Consider the following 17,277-nt stretch of genomic DNA (forward strand, 5'->3'; position numbering starts at 1 on the left):
CAGGCCTGTAAATTGTGATGATTGGTTCCATTTCTGTGTCTTTTAAGATATATTGGAATGGCTTGTGTTTAAAGTAAAATAATAATATCCCTTCACTCAGTATATGTTGATAACAGAATAACAACTATCTTTCTCAATGAACCTCATGCGTGACATTCCTTTCTTTTCGCTGGAAAAAAATGCATACAAGTTTTTAAATCTGAATATTATGCATAAATTGAGAAAGTTTTGTTGGGTAGTAAGGTAGCATCCTTACCAATGCCCAGACATGATATGGCACTATTATAATGCAAGAGTTATGTCCTTTAAAAAGAAATCACTGGTAACTGCCACAACAACACGCCGCAAGCAGCAGCAGGAGATGATTCGACGAGCTCTTCAACGTGAAGAAGAGAGGAAACGGATTGGTCGAGAGACGTTTCCCATGACAACGGTGTCTGTCACACAACTGGCAGCAGTGGAGCCTTCTCTGCATCACATTGGAGAGGATCATGAAGAAGGTAGGGGAAGTAATATGAATGAAAGGGAGGCAATAACGAAAAGGTAGAGGAAGTAATTTTAATGTAAGGGAGGCAATTATGAAAATGTATGGGAAGTAATTCAAATGTAAGGAAGAAAAAAATGAAAATGTATGGGAAGTAATTCAAAGGGAATGGGACTTCTGTCAGAAGGTAGCAGATATGATTTAAATGTGACAGAGATAATTATGAAATGTTAGTCAAATATAGTAAAGGATACTGCTGTAACAAACCATTAAGAATGTTAGTGAAGTGGTTCAACTGTTAAAGAGACAACCTAATATGAAGAGGTATGGGGGGGTAATTAAGATGTAAGGAAAATTAATGTGAAGGAAGGAAAAATAATTGAGATATAAGCAGTTAACGTTCAGAAAATGTGTCAATACCCCCACAAGGAATGAAGTGGAAGAAAACACAGATGTTTAGTAGGCTCTTGAGTGTTAAGTGAAGTTATTCTGATGAAAGAGAGACTTAACTCTTCCAGTGCTGGACCGAATTTTTAAGGCCTTTGCAAACAGTTTGGATCCAGATGAGACGCCACAGAACATGTCGTCTCATTAGGATCCAAACTGTATGCTATTCTGACAGTATTCTTTGAAAAGATTTGAAGAAAATGCTAATTTTAGAAATTCAGCAGACGACATTTTAGCAGACAACAAATTTCCCAGCATGCAAAGGGTTAAGTGTTGATTTGAGGGATCATGGGCAATTTCTGTTGATAGAGGCAGAAACTCAAATGTATACTAGATAAGTGTGAAAAGGTAAAAAGAGAAATTTAAATGTAAGGAATTCAGAATAGAACAGATTTTGAGAGAAATTACATTTCCATAGAGACAACATTTAGATTAGGTTAGTAATTCATATGTAAAGTAGGCCCTATGCAATGATTCATACATAACAGACTTAATTATGAGTGTGAAAACTTAAGTGTGGAAGTGTGAAAATGTGAGAGTGAGGAGTCAGACGAAAGTCATTCAAATGTTATGGGGAGGACTGCAATAATGTGAGAAGAAGGGACCATAGGAACAGCCTGTGTTGTGTTTCGGAGGGAAAAAGTGCGCAATTTTATGTAGTTGTAGTTTTGTATATTTTCATTAAAATACAATAGTATTGAACTTGGTCTTTTAGCTCTGGTTGTCTTGGTTATGACAGTGCTTTGAAAAGAAAACTAGGCTGTCATCTTTGCTTGTGGAAAAGATATGAAACTGCTGTTCAATACTTATAGAATTTGGCATTTGCATAATGTGTCTTGGTTTTGAAAATACATTTGTTTGCATATAAATCATTTTTCTTTCATTTTATATTTTTGGCATGCAGAGTGTGTGCATGCAGAGTGTGTGCATGGAATGCAAAGCAATTTTTTGGTATCTTGGGAATGTTTTTGATAAGGATTTTTGAAACAACATAATAGTGATCTTATCATCAGCCTGTTTGTCTCGCTACATGCTCAGAGTAAAATTCGAAAAGTGTTGAACTGATATAAATGCAGGGTACCAGTAGAAGGGCTATCTTCATTATTTCCAGAGTTATTGCAATTTGGTTAATTTTCTTGTGTGAAGCATAACAATTGCACTTTTTCAGACAATAATAAAATACATCATGTCTACAAATAAAAATGAAATGAAACATGGCTCGTAAAACTTGTCAACGCTGTTAATTATTCAAAAGATTGAAAGCACATAGTAACAGCATTAGAGCATGAAACAAGGATAAACACAGGTTTGATTTGGCCACAAAACTAAATTGCCTCTATGACTGAGCAGAGTTATTTATGGTAGTCAGTCATTATCCATAATGTGGATTACTTAATCAGTCATTATCCATAATGTGCATTACTTAATCAGTCATTATCCAAAATGGGCATTTAACATGGCCTTTTACCTAGCAGTGGATGAGATATAATTTATAGTTATACATTATAATCGGTATAGTTACACACTATAATTATATATAGTCACATGTATATCTTCGACCCTTGATGTTGTCATAGTGATTTTGTTTTGACCTTTACCTTTATTTTAGCTGCATGACCTTGAACTAGGTGAGCTCTGCATGGAGAAATGAATGGTAGTAGAATTTGATTTTACTTTCTAGCTCGCCTGACTTTCTAACTCATTTCTAGCTTTTGTGTTTACTTTTTTGCAGTTGCTTATTATTTGCTTTTGTTAAGATTATAAAAATGTAATCCGCACGTACAACATCTGTTGCTTTAACTACATGAAACTTGCCTAAAACATGAATTTTGTTTTCCAGGTATATTAGTAACAACTAAGTATTGCAGCTTTCTGCTTGAAGTATTTATATACATGTTAAATGTGCTGTACAATGTGAGATGTGCGTCTTGTGATTGTTATCCTATTATTCTATACACGTGCATCATTGTGAATGTTTGATGCATTGCTTGACATAAATAGAAAAAATATTTACATCAGTTTGGTTTGGATAATTCTAGCTTCTTGTTCACAATACACTCAGTATGCCCCTTATCTTTAAATAACATAGTAATCTAAGCATTTGTTTTATTTGAGCACACTTAATTAAACAAGTATTTCTTAAAAAAAATGTGAAAATAAATATTTTTTCAAAATTATCAATATCCAAGCAAAACAATAATTTTTTTATTAAAAAACAAAAGAACAACATTGTCAAACACATTTAGCATCAGGATTGTTTGCCATGGAAATGTAACCTGTTTGTTCATGTGTGTATTTAACCAAGTCTTTTTTGCATGTTGTACACGATGTCTGTGTTCTAACCCCATGATCAGCTCTGCAAGAAGAAATAAGCCTTGCGGCCCGTCGCGTTTCCCTAGCGCCGACCAATCGGAACTTGGCAAGCCGTAGCATGTCGTGGCGGAACGGCAGTCTGCATTGGGCTCGGCTTACAACATTTGAAGGTAGCCACAGCTGTAAGATGTGTGTACTTATTTTGAAATAAACATACAATCGATTTTAGGTAAAATTAGTAAGAAAACAGAAAAATGACACAGACTTTGGATGGAGTATTCAAGTAAATATTGGAGGCACAATTCTTTCAAAACTGCTACAATCAAAGTCTCAAGATAAGAAATGCAAGGTGTTGTTAAATGGCTGTCTTTTTTTCAAATATATATGTATGATATACACTGTAACCCCAATGTAACATGGATGATGGGGTCCAAGCCATAAGACAGCGTTATAAATGGATCGGCCTTATAGTTCGGTGCTCATTTATTGCCATGTTGTGTTGTCATTTGCCAGTACATGCAGATGAACCCTACCGTATCAATAACTGGATACATACTGCTTTTCTAATGTGCATACATATCTAATAATGAATTTAGTGAAATGAAAAATGATTCATAAAACATTGTCAAAGCTGTAAATTAATCAAAAGCGCATCGTTTAATAGCACATAAATAATAACAGCATTAGAGCGTGAAACAAGAATAAACTTATGCAATTTTTCACACCTTTATTTGCATCAAACAATAGATTATCTCACTTAAAGTGTCATATGCCCCAATAATGGTTAGCCGCTAAACGATTATAATTTAGCAATTATTCAATCAGCACAACATACACCACCATTTTTATTTTAAATTAAAACGCTCCTCGAGACAGAAATGGAAGGTTGGAGAAAAAACAGAGCTTAGACCAACTGGGGTTATATTGGATTCTGCATATCTTTTTTTTAGCTCACCTGATTGCTCAGGTCAGCTTTTGTGACCGGTCTTTGTCCATCGTCCATCCACATTTGTTCGTAAACACTAGAGGCCACATTTATTGTCCTATCTTCATGAAACTTGGTCAGAAGCTTTGTCCCAATGAAATCTCGGTCGAGTTCGAAACTGGGTCGTGCCGGGTCAAAAACTAGGTCACTAGGTCAAAAAAAAGAAAAAACTTGTAAACACTGTAGAAGTCACATTTCATGCCCAATCTTCATGTAACTTTGACAAAATGTTTGTCTTAATGAACTGTTGGTTGATTTCAAAAGTGGTTCCGGTCCATTGAAAAAAATGGCCGCCAGTGGGCGGGGCAGTTTTTCTTATTTGGCTATTGAGAAACCTTGTAAACACTCTAGAAATCACAATGTTTTGCCAATCATCATGAAAGTTGGTCGAAACAGTGGTTTTATTGATATCTCGAACGAGTTCGAAAATGGTCCAGATCGGTGAATAAACATGGCCGCCAGTGGGCGGGGCATTTTTCTCTATATGTATATAGTGAAAACATGTGAACACTCTAGAAGTCACATTTTTGGCCCAATTTTCATGAAATTTGGTCAGAACATTTGTTTCCTTGATATGAGAGTTGAGGTCGAATTGGTTCCGGTCAGTTGAATAATATGGCTGCCGGAGGATTGGGCAGTTTTCCTTATTTGACTATAGAGAAACCTTGTAAACACTATAGAAGTCACAATTTTTGCACAATCATCATGAAAGTTGGTCAAAACATTGGTTTTATTGATATCTTGGACGAGTTCAAAAATGGTCCAGATCGGTGAAAAAACATGGCCGCTAGTGGGCGGGGCATTTTTCTCTATATGTATATAGTGAAAACATGTGAACACTCTAGAAGTCACAATTTTGGCTCAATTTTCATGAAATTTGGTCAGAACATTTGTTTCCTTGAAATGAGAGTTGAGTTTGTAAATGGTTCCGGTCAGTTGAATAACATGGCTGCCGGGGGGGGGGGGGCAGTTTTCTCATATTTATATGGTAAAAAAAGCTTGTTAACACTCTAGAAGTCACAGTTTTTGCCCAACCATCATGAAACTCAGTGAAAAGATTGGTTTCATATGTATCACATAATTAATGCCATAATTATTGCCTGTAGATTGTCCAAATTTTCATTATATTATACAAAATCCTTGTAAACACTCTAGAGGTCACAATTTTGTTTCAGATTTAATTAATCTTGGTCATAATATTTATTTTTGTAAGCATAGTTTGATGTTGGGTAAGGGGGGTCATCTCAAAATATAGGTCACCAGGTCAAATCTTACAAAAACAAAATCACTCCATATGCCAGAGTTTTGGTTTAATAATGATGAAACTTGACCAGGATGTTTGTCTGGACAATATTTAGGTCAAGTTTGACGTTTGGTAAAGATTGAATGAACCAACTCCTCTCAGGTGAGCAAACTAGGGCCATCTTGGCCCTCTTGTTTTTGTTTTAGAATAAACAAGAACAATTATTATTCTAATATAAGTACTTAAAAATTGTCTTTTTTACAGGGGAGGAATGTATGGTTGTGTGTCAAGTTGATGTTATCATATCTAACAGTTTGCATTTGAGTTTTGTGGAATTTATTCGTACTTAAAATTTAATTTTCCTCTTAGTATACCCAGTTCGTATTACAAATACTATTCTTCATGACTGTTAGACACTAACCATCAAACAATGTAGCAGGGTGCTTTTTGCCTTGCAGTGGAGCATATTTTTACAAAAACATGCAAGTCTGAAAATGTTACTTGCCACTATAATTTAGATCTACAATAACCAACAAAAAAGGTAAACATATATATATCCCCATGTTATTTGTCTCTGTCTGTCCTTCAACTGTCTTGTGTATACGCTGTTGCAGCAGTTTTTCTCAAAATTTTCCTCATTTATTATCATGTTGTGGTTGCCTCAGCCTAATCCTTGTGATTGTTGCCAAATTGACAAGTGTGCAAATACGTGTACCTTTCCCCACCCACCCAACTTGCATTCAGCACCCTGCTATTCTATTGTTGCCTTTACATGTATATTAACTGCTGTGTATTTTACAACTTGTTGTTATTAACAACTGATGGTGTTAATTTGTTTTGTTATTTCTGTACTAATACCCTTTTGAACAAGATCACCTTAATTCCAACCTTTGAAACAGTAATATGCTAAATCCATATTGTTCTTCTTTCTATGTCGATTATGCCTCGAAATAAGACATGAATCACAATGTTTACCCAATTACAAGTTACAACATAGATAGCAATGAATTCTTGATTGTAAAAAAGCAAATTAACATTGATGCCATTCCATTAAATTACAGAATTCTCATCTTTATAGCATTTTGAAAAGAAATCAATGGTACCAAGAACCAAGTTTAAAGCTCATTTCTTAGTCGAAGTTTATTGATATTATATTGAAAATAATTGAAAACTAGCTAATAATTGTTTATATGCCTCCCTTCGAAGAAGAGGGGGTATATTGTTTTGCACATGTTGGTCCGTCCGTCTGTCCACCAGATGGTTTCCGGATGATAACTCAAGAACGCTTAGGCCTAGGATCATGAAACTTCATAGGTACATTGATCATGACTCGCAGATGACCCATATTGATTTTGAGGTCACTAGGTCAAAAGTCAAGGTCACGGTGACCCGAAATAGTAAAACGCTTTCTGGATGATAACTCAAGAACGCTTACGCCTAGGATCATGAAACTTCATAGGTACATTGATCATGACTAGCAGATGACCCCTATTGACTTTCAGGTCACTAGGTCAAAGGTCACGGTGACTTGACACAGTAAAATGGTTTCCGGATGATAACTCAAGAATGCTTACGCCTAGGATCATGGAACTTCATAGGTACATTGATCATGACTCGCAGATGACCCCTATTGATTTTCAGGTCACTAGGTCAAAGATCAAGGTCACAGTGCCAAAAAACGTATTCACACAATGGCTGCCACTACAACTGACAGCCCATATGGGGGGCATGCATGTTTTACAAACAGCCCTTGTTAATACATTTTTGCAAATATGTTTGCCAGTCATTTGAATATTCAAGCAAGATAGGAGGATTCAACCTTTGCCTTTTAAAAATCCAGTCATTGATGTTAACATTGGCAAATGCATGTAGGAGAAAAAATTTAAATCATCAAAAATACTACCAACTTTCTTTGTTTTCAAAATGCAGGGGAGAAAAACACGGCCACAAAGAAATTAAAATATTCGTTCAATCGGTCACATGTGACTGTATTATGTTGCCAGGCGATGAGGAGAGACAAGAACACGGCCACCATGTTCAGCTGGCAGAGAAGTTCTTCCCATCCTCAATCTGCACGGTGGTGTTACCGATCATTCACTTGCTGGACGACGGGGAAGTCAGTGACAACGGAGTGGCTGGTTAGAAATCCTCTTTAACTTTTTCAGTGCTGGAACCAAATTTTGAAGGACTTTGCAAACAGTTTGGATCCAGATGAGATGCCACAGAATAGTTTAAAATGTATTTTAAAACACGTCACTTCGAGGAAACCAATCAAAAACCGTATCTAGCGGAATTCCGTTTAAAAATAGGTACTGACGTGTTTTACCAGGAAAACCGCCAGGGATTTTCTGAATTGTCGGCCTCTTTTTTTCGAGCTACGATACGTTTGTTGTCTCTGACTTCTCTCTGGGATTTAATTGTCATCTGAGCATACTGCATTAAGATTTTTGCATCCTCGAAAAGCTTATTTAAAACGCAGTTTATTGATATAGAACACATAATCCCGCCCAAAATACACACGACTGGTCGGGCATGTTCCTGGGACATTGAATAGCCCGGACCTAGGTACAGGCAGTGAATGTCGTTCGGACGTGCCTCAGTGTTAAACCCTGTATTGTTTGCCAATGTATGTGCAAATAGTGATCATATTTTCCTAATATATTTGTACATGTTGAGTTGATATTTAAATCAACATATACAATTAGAATTTTAAACCTATCATATTACTGCATTTCATCTGTATTAGAACTGTGTGTGTGTTTTAATATGTAACTTACCAGCATCCTTTTCTCCCAATCCAGTGAACGAGGTTGCTGAGAAGGTGATCTGGAACTGCATAGTGGAGGACCCAGTGCTGTTCATGAGGCATTTCCTGGAGAAAATCACTCACAGGGAGAAACATGTATTTATTTATAAAAGAAAAATTGATTATTGCAAGTATATGGTACTTACTGGTATGTTGATGTTTACATGACTTTAAAAATGTTGAGCATTAAACAATTTTTATCCTGGAACGCCATGGTCTCTTGAAAATGTTCATAGTTTTAGTGATAGCACAACATTAAACAATAAGCTCATTCATTCTAAAGATGGCATTCATTTGATATTATGATAATCAGTAAAATTCTGTAGAAGGGTTTGAGTCAATAAGCCAACAAAATCTCTTGAAGTGTCAATGATGAGTTTTGTTTCTTATTTCAACATAGTTAACAATTTTATGCCCCTCTTCAAAGAAGAAGGGGTAAATTGTTTTGCTGGCTGTTGGTAGACCAGTCTGAATGTCGGTAGACCTGTCGGAAGACCAGTCTGAATGTTAGAAGACCAGTTCATTTCTGATCAATAACTCGTAAACGAATTGACGGATTAGCTTGATACTTCACATGTGCATTGGATTGGCTTGATACTTCACATGGGCATTGGCCTTGGACAGTAGATGACCCTTATTGACATTGGGTTCACTAGGTCAAAGGTCAAGGTCACTATCACACTAAGAGTGAAAATAGTTTCCGATCAATAACTCATCAACAAATTTACCGATTGGCTTGATACTTCACATGTGCATTAGCCTTGGACAGAAGATGACCGCTATTGAAATTAAGGTCACCAGGTCAAAGGTTAAAGTCACAATCACACTACGTGTGAAAAACGTTTCTGATCAATAACTTATCAACCAATTGCCTGATTGGCTTGATACTTCACATGTGCATTGGCCTTGGACAGTAGATGACCCCTATTGAAATTGGGGTCGCTAGGTCAAAGGTGAAGGTCACTGATACACATTAAGAGTACAATCCTTTCCGATCAATAACTTGTCAACTGATTCTCTTATTGGCTTGATACTTCTCATATGCATTGGCCTCGGACAGTAGATGACCCCTATTGAAATTGGGGTCACTAGGCCAAAGGTCAAAGTCACTGTAATACACTAAGTGTGAAATCGTTTCTGATCAATAACTCAACTAACTTATCAACCAATTGACCAATATGCTTGATACTTCTCATGTGTCTTGGCCTTGGACAGTAGATGACCACTATTTAAATTGGGGTCACTAAGTCAAAGGTCAAAGTCACTGTAATACACTAAGTGTGAAATTGTTTCTGATCAATAACTCAACTAACTTATAAACCAATTGCCCGATTGGCTTGATTCTTGTCATGTGTATTTGTCTTGGACATTAGATGACCCCTATTGAAATTGGGGTCACTAGGTCAAAGGTCATGGTTACTGGCACAATAAGTGGGAAAAGCGTTTCTGATCAATAACTCTTCAACAAATCAACTGATTTGCTTGATACTTCCCATGCGCATTGGCCTTGAACAGTAGATTACCCCTATCAAAATTGGGGTCACTAGGTCAAACATCAAGGTCACTCTAACAATAAGTGTGAAAATTGTTCCCGATCAGTAACACATCAATGAAGTGACCGATTGGCTTGAAACTTACATGCCCTTTTGCCTTAGACAGTAGATGACCCCTATTGAAATTGGGGTCACTTGTTTAAAGCTAAAGCCTGTTTGGAGGGGCATATGTCTCCAATCACGGAACACTTGTCATCATAGCACTGTGCATATGATTGACTCTTTTTACCTTACTTGGTGTATTTGAATGTTTATTTAAGAGGACTGATGTTCTTTTTGCTGCCATTGTTATCCGATTTTTTTTAAATGTGATTGTTCTGATCTTTCCATTAGTATGTGATTGTTTTTTAGGAGACGCCATTGTTATATCAATATTACTATTTGATTGTCCCAATTAATGAGGTTTTGTTATGTCATTGTAAGTATTTCATTGTCTCATTTAATGAGTTGTGATTCTTTCTTTTCCACTTTTTGAGACACTTTTTTTGATAAAAAGTTACTGTTACTTCCTTACCACTTTTTATGAGACTGTTTTCTATAAAAAGTTAATGTTACTTCCTTACCACTTTTTGATGACATATTTTGGGCAGTCTCACTCTACAAAAAGTAACTGTTCTTTATTCACCACTATCTTAATGGCTGTTTTAATACCCCCATGAAGTGGAAGGCACTAATCTTTGACTTAACTCGTTGTTAATTGTTGGGTTTATTGCCATCAATCTGTCATGGCGGAATGTGCTTGATGAAGATGGAAGCAAGTCCTCTTTAATTGACTGTTGAATATGTCTATATTCAAATATGTGTTGAGCAATCGTTGTGACACATCTAGTTTATGAAAGATTCCTTTACCATTATAATTTGACTGCTTCTTACTTAGGATAAGTAACTCTTCTTTATCTACCACAAATTTTCTGACATTTGTTATAGGAGGAGTTGCTGTTTTTGCTGAGGAAACTGGTGCTACAGTTCCGAGATCTTCCCTCTCAGATGGCCCATTCACTGTTCAACTATTTGGTGGGTTTGAAATATGAACTTTGTCGAAGCTTAAAAACATAGTGTTTTCATATGTTCAAATTGTGTTATGTGCTTTTATAACAGGAGTCAAACAGAGAAGTATGTTTATGTCTAATTCAAATTATTATTTTAAATACTTAATATATTGCCCAGTTGTTGCAGTATAAAACAATAAAGCTTATTCCTCAGTGCTTCCAACAGCATAATGACAGTGTCATTGCACAAAAACGCGGAAAAAAAACAACAGCTGTATTGGGGCACTGTCATGGCACTCTCAAGATGGATTTTTTATATCAATTGATGACATATTTTGGGCAGTCTCAAATCAAATTCATGAATTATAGGACATGTGTTGGCATAATATCAGGCCCATGTCAGATTAAATGGGAATGTTACATGAACATTTTGATGAGTATAGTCATGTTCTTTAATTTGATTGGCGACCACTGTTCTCAAGTATGTCTCCCAAAATGTTCAGGACAGTGCAGCATCCAGGTTATAAGAGATATTAGGTATATAAATGCACTGACAGGACAATGTTCAATCAAATTCTGGAGAGGCGGGACACTGTCATATCTCGGTCATGACACTGTCAGAAAGCAATTAGGATATTTATGCCCCCCTTTGAAGAAGAGGGGGTATATTGTTTTGCCCATGTCGGTCCGTCTACCAAATGTTTTCCGGATGATAACTCAAGAATGCTTAGGCCTAGCATCATGAAACTTCATAGGTACATTGATCATGACTGGCAGATGACCCCTATCGATTTTCAGGTCACTAGGTCAAAAGTCAAGGTCACAGTGACTTGAAGCAGTAAAATGGTTTCTGACGTATTCACACAATGGCTGCCACTAAAACTGAACGCCCATTTGTGTGGCATGCGTGTTTTACAAACAGCCCTTGTTGATTTAAAAAGCATATCATGAGTTTGGATCTCAGAGAATTCTTCTCCCATAAGATATTTTTTATTTGTGACTATGTCACTTAAAGAATTGGAGCTAAAGGAGGCATATGCGACTGAAACTTGAACATACAGAATGTTAGTGTTTGTACATGATTTTTAAACTGAACAATTTGTGAATCAAAACTTATGGTATTTACAATCAGTGTATGTTGATTACACATTTCAGATCGGGTATGTGATGTTCTATGTACGAACCCCGCAGACCAATGGGCAGGAAGCCATTGGTAACGCTCTGGCCTTGTTATGGCAGGTAGGTAGGAGGGCAGTCTACAGGACCCCTTATAAACCAGCAATACTAAATGTGTCAGGTTCTGCGAAAATGGGGCTTAATTTATGTGCGTAAAGTGTCATCCCAGATTAGCCTGTGCACAGGCGGACTGCACAGGCTAATCTGGGACGACACTTTACGCACATGCATAAAGCCCAGTTTTCTCAGAACACAACACAAATAATGGTACTTTATATGGTAGGTTTGAGGTGATGGTTGTGTTTACTTAAAATTCTTGCTGCAATATTTGTTAATAAATTTGCATCGACAAATCATCATTTTGGGGTCACAAATTAAGAACATGTTCTTTCTTCCTAAGTCGTGGCATCAACAAACTTGAATGAAAGCGTTGTGAGATATTAACATGTAGCCAGAATATAATATGGTAGTATGTTGTAAGGTTCAAGTTATTACTTTGATGCCATTTATAAAGCCAAGTTACTATGTTGTGTCAACATGTACTTATTATTAAAAAAACACACACTTGTCTCTTGATGTCTTGGTAAACTTCACAGTGTAACATTCAAGAGGGTCTCTCATGCATGTTTAGACACCTAGGCCCAGTTTTACAAAGCTACTTATTTAATTCCAAGACTTAAGCAACTGTTTTCAATTTCAAGAATGATTATACTCTCGAATAAATTTACACACGCAAAATCATAGTTTCTTGGAATATATTTAATTAATGTGTATACATTGTGAAATACTTTTAACAGATTTCGATAAAGTGCAGAATTTGCAACCAAATACAAATAGTGTGTGTTTGTTTAAGAACATCGTTAGCAGCTCAGTGAAATGAGGTCCTGACTATGTATTGCAGGTTGTCCCCAATGTGGAAGGCATTTACTTTAAAGATCTGAAGCAGACATTGAAGAAGGAACAGTGTGATGTGAGTACTTATACACATTATGGCTTGTCATTTGGTCTGTTCTATTTAACACATTATGGCTTGTCATTTGGTCTGTTATGATGTGAGTACTTAAACACATTATGGCATGTCATTTAGTCTGTTATGATGTGAGTACTTAAACACATTATGGCTTGTCATTTGGTCTGTTATGTTATTGTATGTAAGTCCTAAAACGGAAAAGGATATTATGTACACAATTTGTATGTAATTGGAATGGAGGATAAAGAATATAGCCGTCTTTTTGTTTACTTGGGAGGATTAATATAATAAGAAATGGAGTAAATACCTATATTTTTGTGATGTGAGTGCACATTTTAAGAAGGTATAGTTCAAAATAGCCGATCAAATAAAAGTGTAAAGCTAGAAAAAGTGTAAGTTGTTAACCTTTCTCTTTATCAACAAAGACTCGCTTCATGGCTACAATCCAGCAATTTCATTGGGTCAAACAGATGGATTACTAAGTTGGTAGAGCTTTGGACTACAAATCTGAAGATTCATTTATAGTCTTGGGCCAGCCAAATAAATTGTGAGGTGAAAGGTCACGAAAGTTCTTTTGTGGCCATTCTTTCCCTACCACTGATTGAAGGGCAGTTATCAGTAAACGGCATAAGTATGTGCACATAGTAGTTGAAATACCAGCTTAAACAAGAGAGTGTGGGAAGGTCTACTGACAGCCATGATATGACTGTCACAAATATATAACCAAATAAAACACACACAAAAACTACCTCTGTTTTGTGATTTCCAGCCCAACATTATGATATCTGCCAACGTGCCAAGCGCCAAGAAGATCATCGTGCACGGACCAGACCTGACGAGCATCCCCTCCCAGTTCCCCATCCACGAGGACACGCAGTTCAACGTGATCCTACAAGACAGTCTCGACTTCTTCAACATACCGGATGAGGAGCAGCACACGTATTTCCTTGTTGACACGAAATCCAGTAAGTGGGAAGTGGGGAATATTTGAGGGTGTTGTGCTTCCTGTTCCTTTTATCTGATTTCCACTTTTAAAGTGTTGTGTTAAGAATACTTTTTAGTCATTTTTGGCTGATTGTAAAGCTGTTTTCAGTTCATGTTCCCATCAGAATAATGGCCCTGTATTCCCTAATCCAGTCCCAATATTATGGAAGATAGTTTGACTTTAACATATTTAGAAAAAGATGTGTTCAGTGAAGTAATTTAGACATTTGAAGCAGTAGTTACCATTTATTAATTATCTCGTGTTAGGAAACTTATTATTGAAATGTTATTGATCAAACAATTATTTTACTTTTTCCCAATTTAAAGTTTATTAACGCATGATATGTCATATTTCCATTTTTGCCGAAAAAAGAGCTATTCATTTATAAGTTTTAAAGTCGAGTGGTATCTGGAAAAACACACACTCTATTTCCACTTTTTTAAAACCACCTTCATGTTTGACATTCCCAGACCAGATCCACAACCTGAACTCGTACGTGCGCGACTTCTACTTCTTCCGGCGCAACTTCTACCCCCAGTTGAGTCTCGTACACATGGACCCTGCCGAGGCCAAAGACAACCTCGAGAAACAGGCACTGCTGTTGAAGTTCGGGGAGATAGGAAAGGTACTCTTCACTGTCGCCATACTGGAGAGCACATCCCCTCATCAGGTTAGTAGCTTCCTGTTCTGTGATGTCACCATGGGTGAAATCCTCTGTAACCTCTGTAGTTATTTTGTTGTTATTAAATTTTATACAATATACTGTCACGTTTTCACATTGTTTCAGTACAAATGTAGCTTACTGTTTGGTAATATCACCTTAGTTGAACCTTTTGTAATTATTCTGTTATCATTATATTGTATACCATATGGAAACAGGCTGTCACATTTTCCCATTAATTTAGTACTGCTATTGTAGGGCTTTTCCCAGGGCCTATAAGCCCAGGGGTACGCCTGCCCCTAAATTATCAAATCAGGGGTGCCCCTGTGCCTTAATTTCCAAGAACTATCTTTAGTGCTTGATTTAGCTCTGAAGAAATGTAAAAATGTGAAAAAGGCCAAATAAATTATTTGTTGAATACATTGCAAACTGCTGATCTTTTCGGTTGTGCCTTAACAAAATCCTGCTGAAAAGATCTCAAATGTAGTTTCATGATAGTTAGGATCACCATTGTGAAACTTACACCACCACCATTTTGTTGTAGCAACATTATATACAATGGAAAAATTCTCTGTTTGAGTTACCCTGCAGGTCATATCTACAACTCAATGACTTGCTAGGTATTCTCATCATGTCAATACCCACTGTACATATCTATCGGTGAGTATTTGAAATGCTGTCATAATTATTTTTAAGCTCACCTGAGCACAAAATGCTCATGGTGAGCTTTTGTGATCGCCTTTTGTCCGTCGTGCGTCGTCCGTTGTCCGTTGTGCTGCGTCAACATTTGCCGTGTTAACTCTCTAGAGGCCACATTTATTTTCCAATCTTCATGAAATTTGGACAGAAGATTGGTCTCAATGATATCTTGCATGATTCGAAAATGGTTACGTTTGCTTGAAAAACATGGCTGCAAAGGGGCGGGGCATTTTTCCTTATATGACTATATATGGCTATAGTAAAATCTTGTTAACACTCTAGAGGCCACATTTATTGTCTGATCTTCATGAAACTTGGTCAGAAGATTCATCCCAATAATAACTTGGATGAGTTCGAAAATGATGCCAGTTGATTGAAAAACATGGCCGCCAGGGGCGGGGCATTTTTCCTTATATGGCTATAGTAAAACCTTGTTAACACTCTAGATGCCACATTTAATTTTACAATCTTCATGCAACTTTCTCAGAAGATTTGTCCCAATGATATCTTGGATGAGTTTAAAAATGGTAACCTTTGCTTGAAAAACATGGCTGCCAAGGGGCGGGGCATTTTTTCCATATACGGCTATATATGGCTATAGTAAAATCTTGTTAACACTCTAGAGGCCACATTTATTGTCCAATCTTCATGAAACTAGGTCAGAAGATTCATCCCAATAATATCTTGGACGAGTTCGAAAATGATGCCGGTTGGTTGAAAAACATGGCCGCCAGGGGGCGGGGCATTTATTCTTATATGGCTTTAGTAAAACCTTGTTAACACTCTAGAGGCCACATTTATTTTCCGATCTTCATGAAACTTGGTCAGGAGATTTGTCCCAATGATATCTTGGATGAGTTTGAAAATGGTAACCTTTGCTTGAAAAACATGGCTGCCAAGGGGCAGGGCATTTTTTCTAATATGGCTATAGTAAAATCTTGTTAACACTCTAGAGGCCACATTTATAGTCGGATCTTCATGAAACTCGGTCAGAAGATTCATCTAGAGGCCACATTTATAGTCGGATCTTCATGAAACTCGGTCAGAAGATTCATCGCAATAATATCTTGGACAAGTTCAAAAAGGATGCCGGTTGCTTAAAAAAAATGGCCACCAGGGGCGGGGCATTTTTCCTTATATGGCTATAGTAAAACCTTGTTAACACTCTAAAGAGGCCACATTTATTGTCCAATCTTCATGAAATTTCATCAGAAGATTGGTCTCAATGATATCTTGGATGAGTTAGAAAATAATTATGTTTGCTAGAAAAACAAGGGGCGGGGCATTTTTCTTTATATGGCTATAGTAAAATCTTGTTAACACTCTAGAGGCCACATATACTGTCCAATCTTCATGAAACTTGGTCAGAAGATTAATCTTGATAATATCTTGAAAGTTCAAAAATGGTGCCGGTTGGATGAAAAACATGGCTGCCAGCAGGCGGGGTATTTTTTCTTATATGGCTATAGCAAAACCTTATTAACACTCTAGAGGCCACATTTATTTTCCGATCTTCATGAAACTTGGTCAGAAGATTTGTCCCAATAATATCTTGTTATCTCAGGTGAGCGTTTTTGGGCCTTTCAGGTCCTCTTGTTAATATTGATAAGGGACCCATTGACTTAAGAAACTACAGGAAAACCTCAACAACTGTAAAAAAAAATAGTTTTCAATAGACGATACAACCGTAAATATGACTAAGGCTGACATTGGCCTCATGTAACTGTTTTAATACCGCACTTTTTCATTGGTTGAATTATGTGTGTCTTCTCAGACATGGAACCAATTAAATGCCCAATTATTAATTTTCAAACAGAAAAGAGTTTTGCTGTTCAAAACCCCCTCAGTCAGTTAACCCTTTGCATGCTGGGAAATTTGTTGTCTGCTAAAATGTCGTCTGCTGAATTTCTAAAATTAGCATTCTCTTAGATTTTGTTTAAAAGAATACTATCAGAATAGCAAACAG

At 36.7% G+C, this 17,277-nt stretch overlaps 1 protein-coding gene across 2 annotated transcripts in view; it reads left to right on the forward strand.

The window, feature by feature from the left end:
• The window catches only part of LOC127852737 (protein unc-80 homolog), a 138,829-nt gene that overhangs the window by 59,671 nt on the left and 61,881 nt on the right, over positions 1 to 17,277 (forward strand). For both annotated transcript variants that reach the window (XM_052386689.1, XM_052386691.1), the window contains exons 28-36: positions 314 to 500; positions 3,286 to 3,414; positions 7,476 to 7,610; positions 8,274 to 8,374; positions 10,759 to 10,845; positions 11,976 to 12,059; positions 12,898 to 12,966; positions 13,736 to 13,931; positions 14,422 to 14,621. In XM_052386689.1, coding sequence (XP_052242649.1) covers positions 314 to 500; positions 3,286 to 3,414; positions 7,476 to 7,610; positions 8,274 to 8,374; positions 10,759 to 10,845; positions 11,976 to 12,059; positions 12,898 to 12,966; positions 13,736 to 13,931; positions 14,422 to 14,621 — 1,188 coding nt within the window. The remainder of the gene's footprint in view (positions 1 to 313; positions 501 to 3,285; positions 3,415 to 7,475; positions 7,611 to 8,273; positions 8,375 to 10,758; positions 10,846 to 11,975; positions 12,060 to 12,897; positions 12,967 to 13,735; positions 13,932 to 14,421; positions 14,622 to 17,277) is intronic.

Source organism: Dreissena polymorpha, chromosome 12 (assembly GCF_020536995.1).
Source record: "Dreissena polymorpha isolate Duluth1 chromosome 12, UMN_Dpol_1.0, whole genome shotgun sequence".
Lineage (NCBI taxonomy): Eukaryota > Metazoa > Mollusca > Bivalvia > Myida > Dreissenidae > Dreissena > Dreissena polymorpha.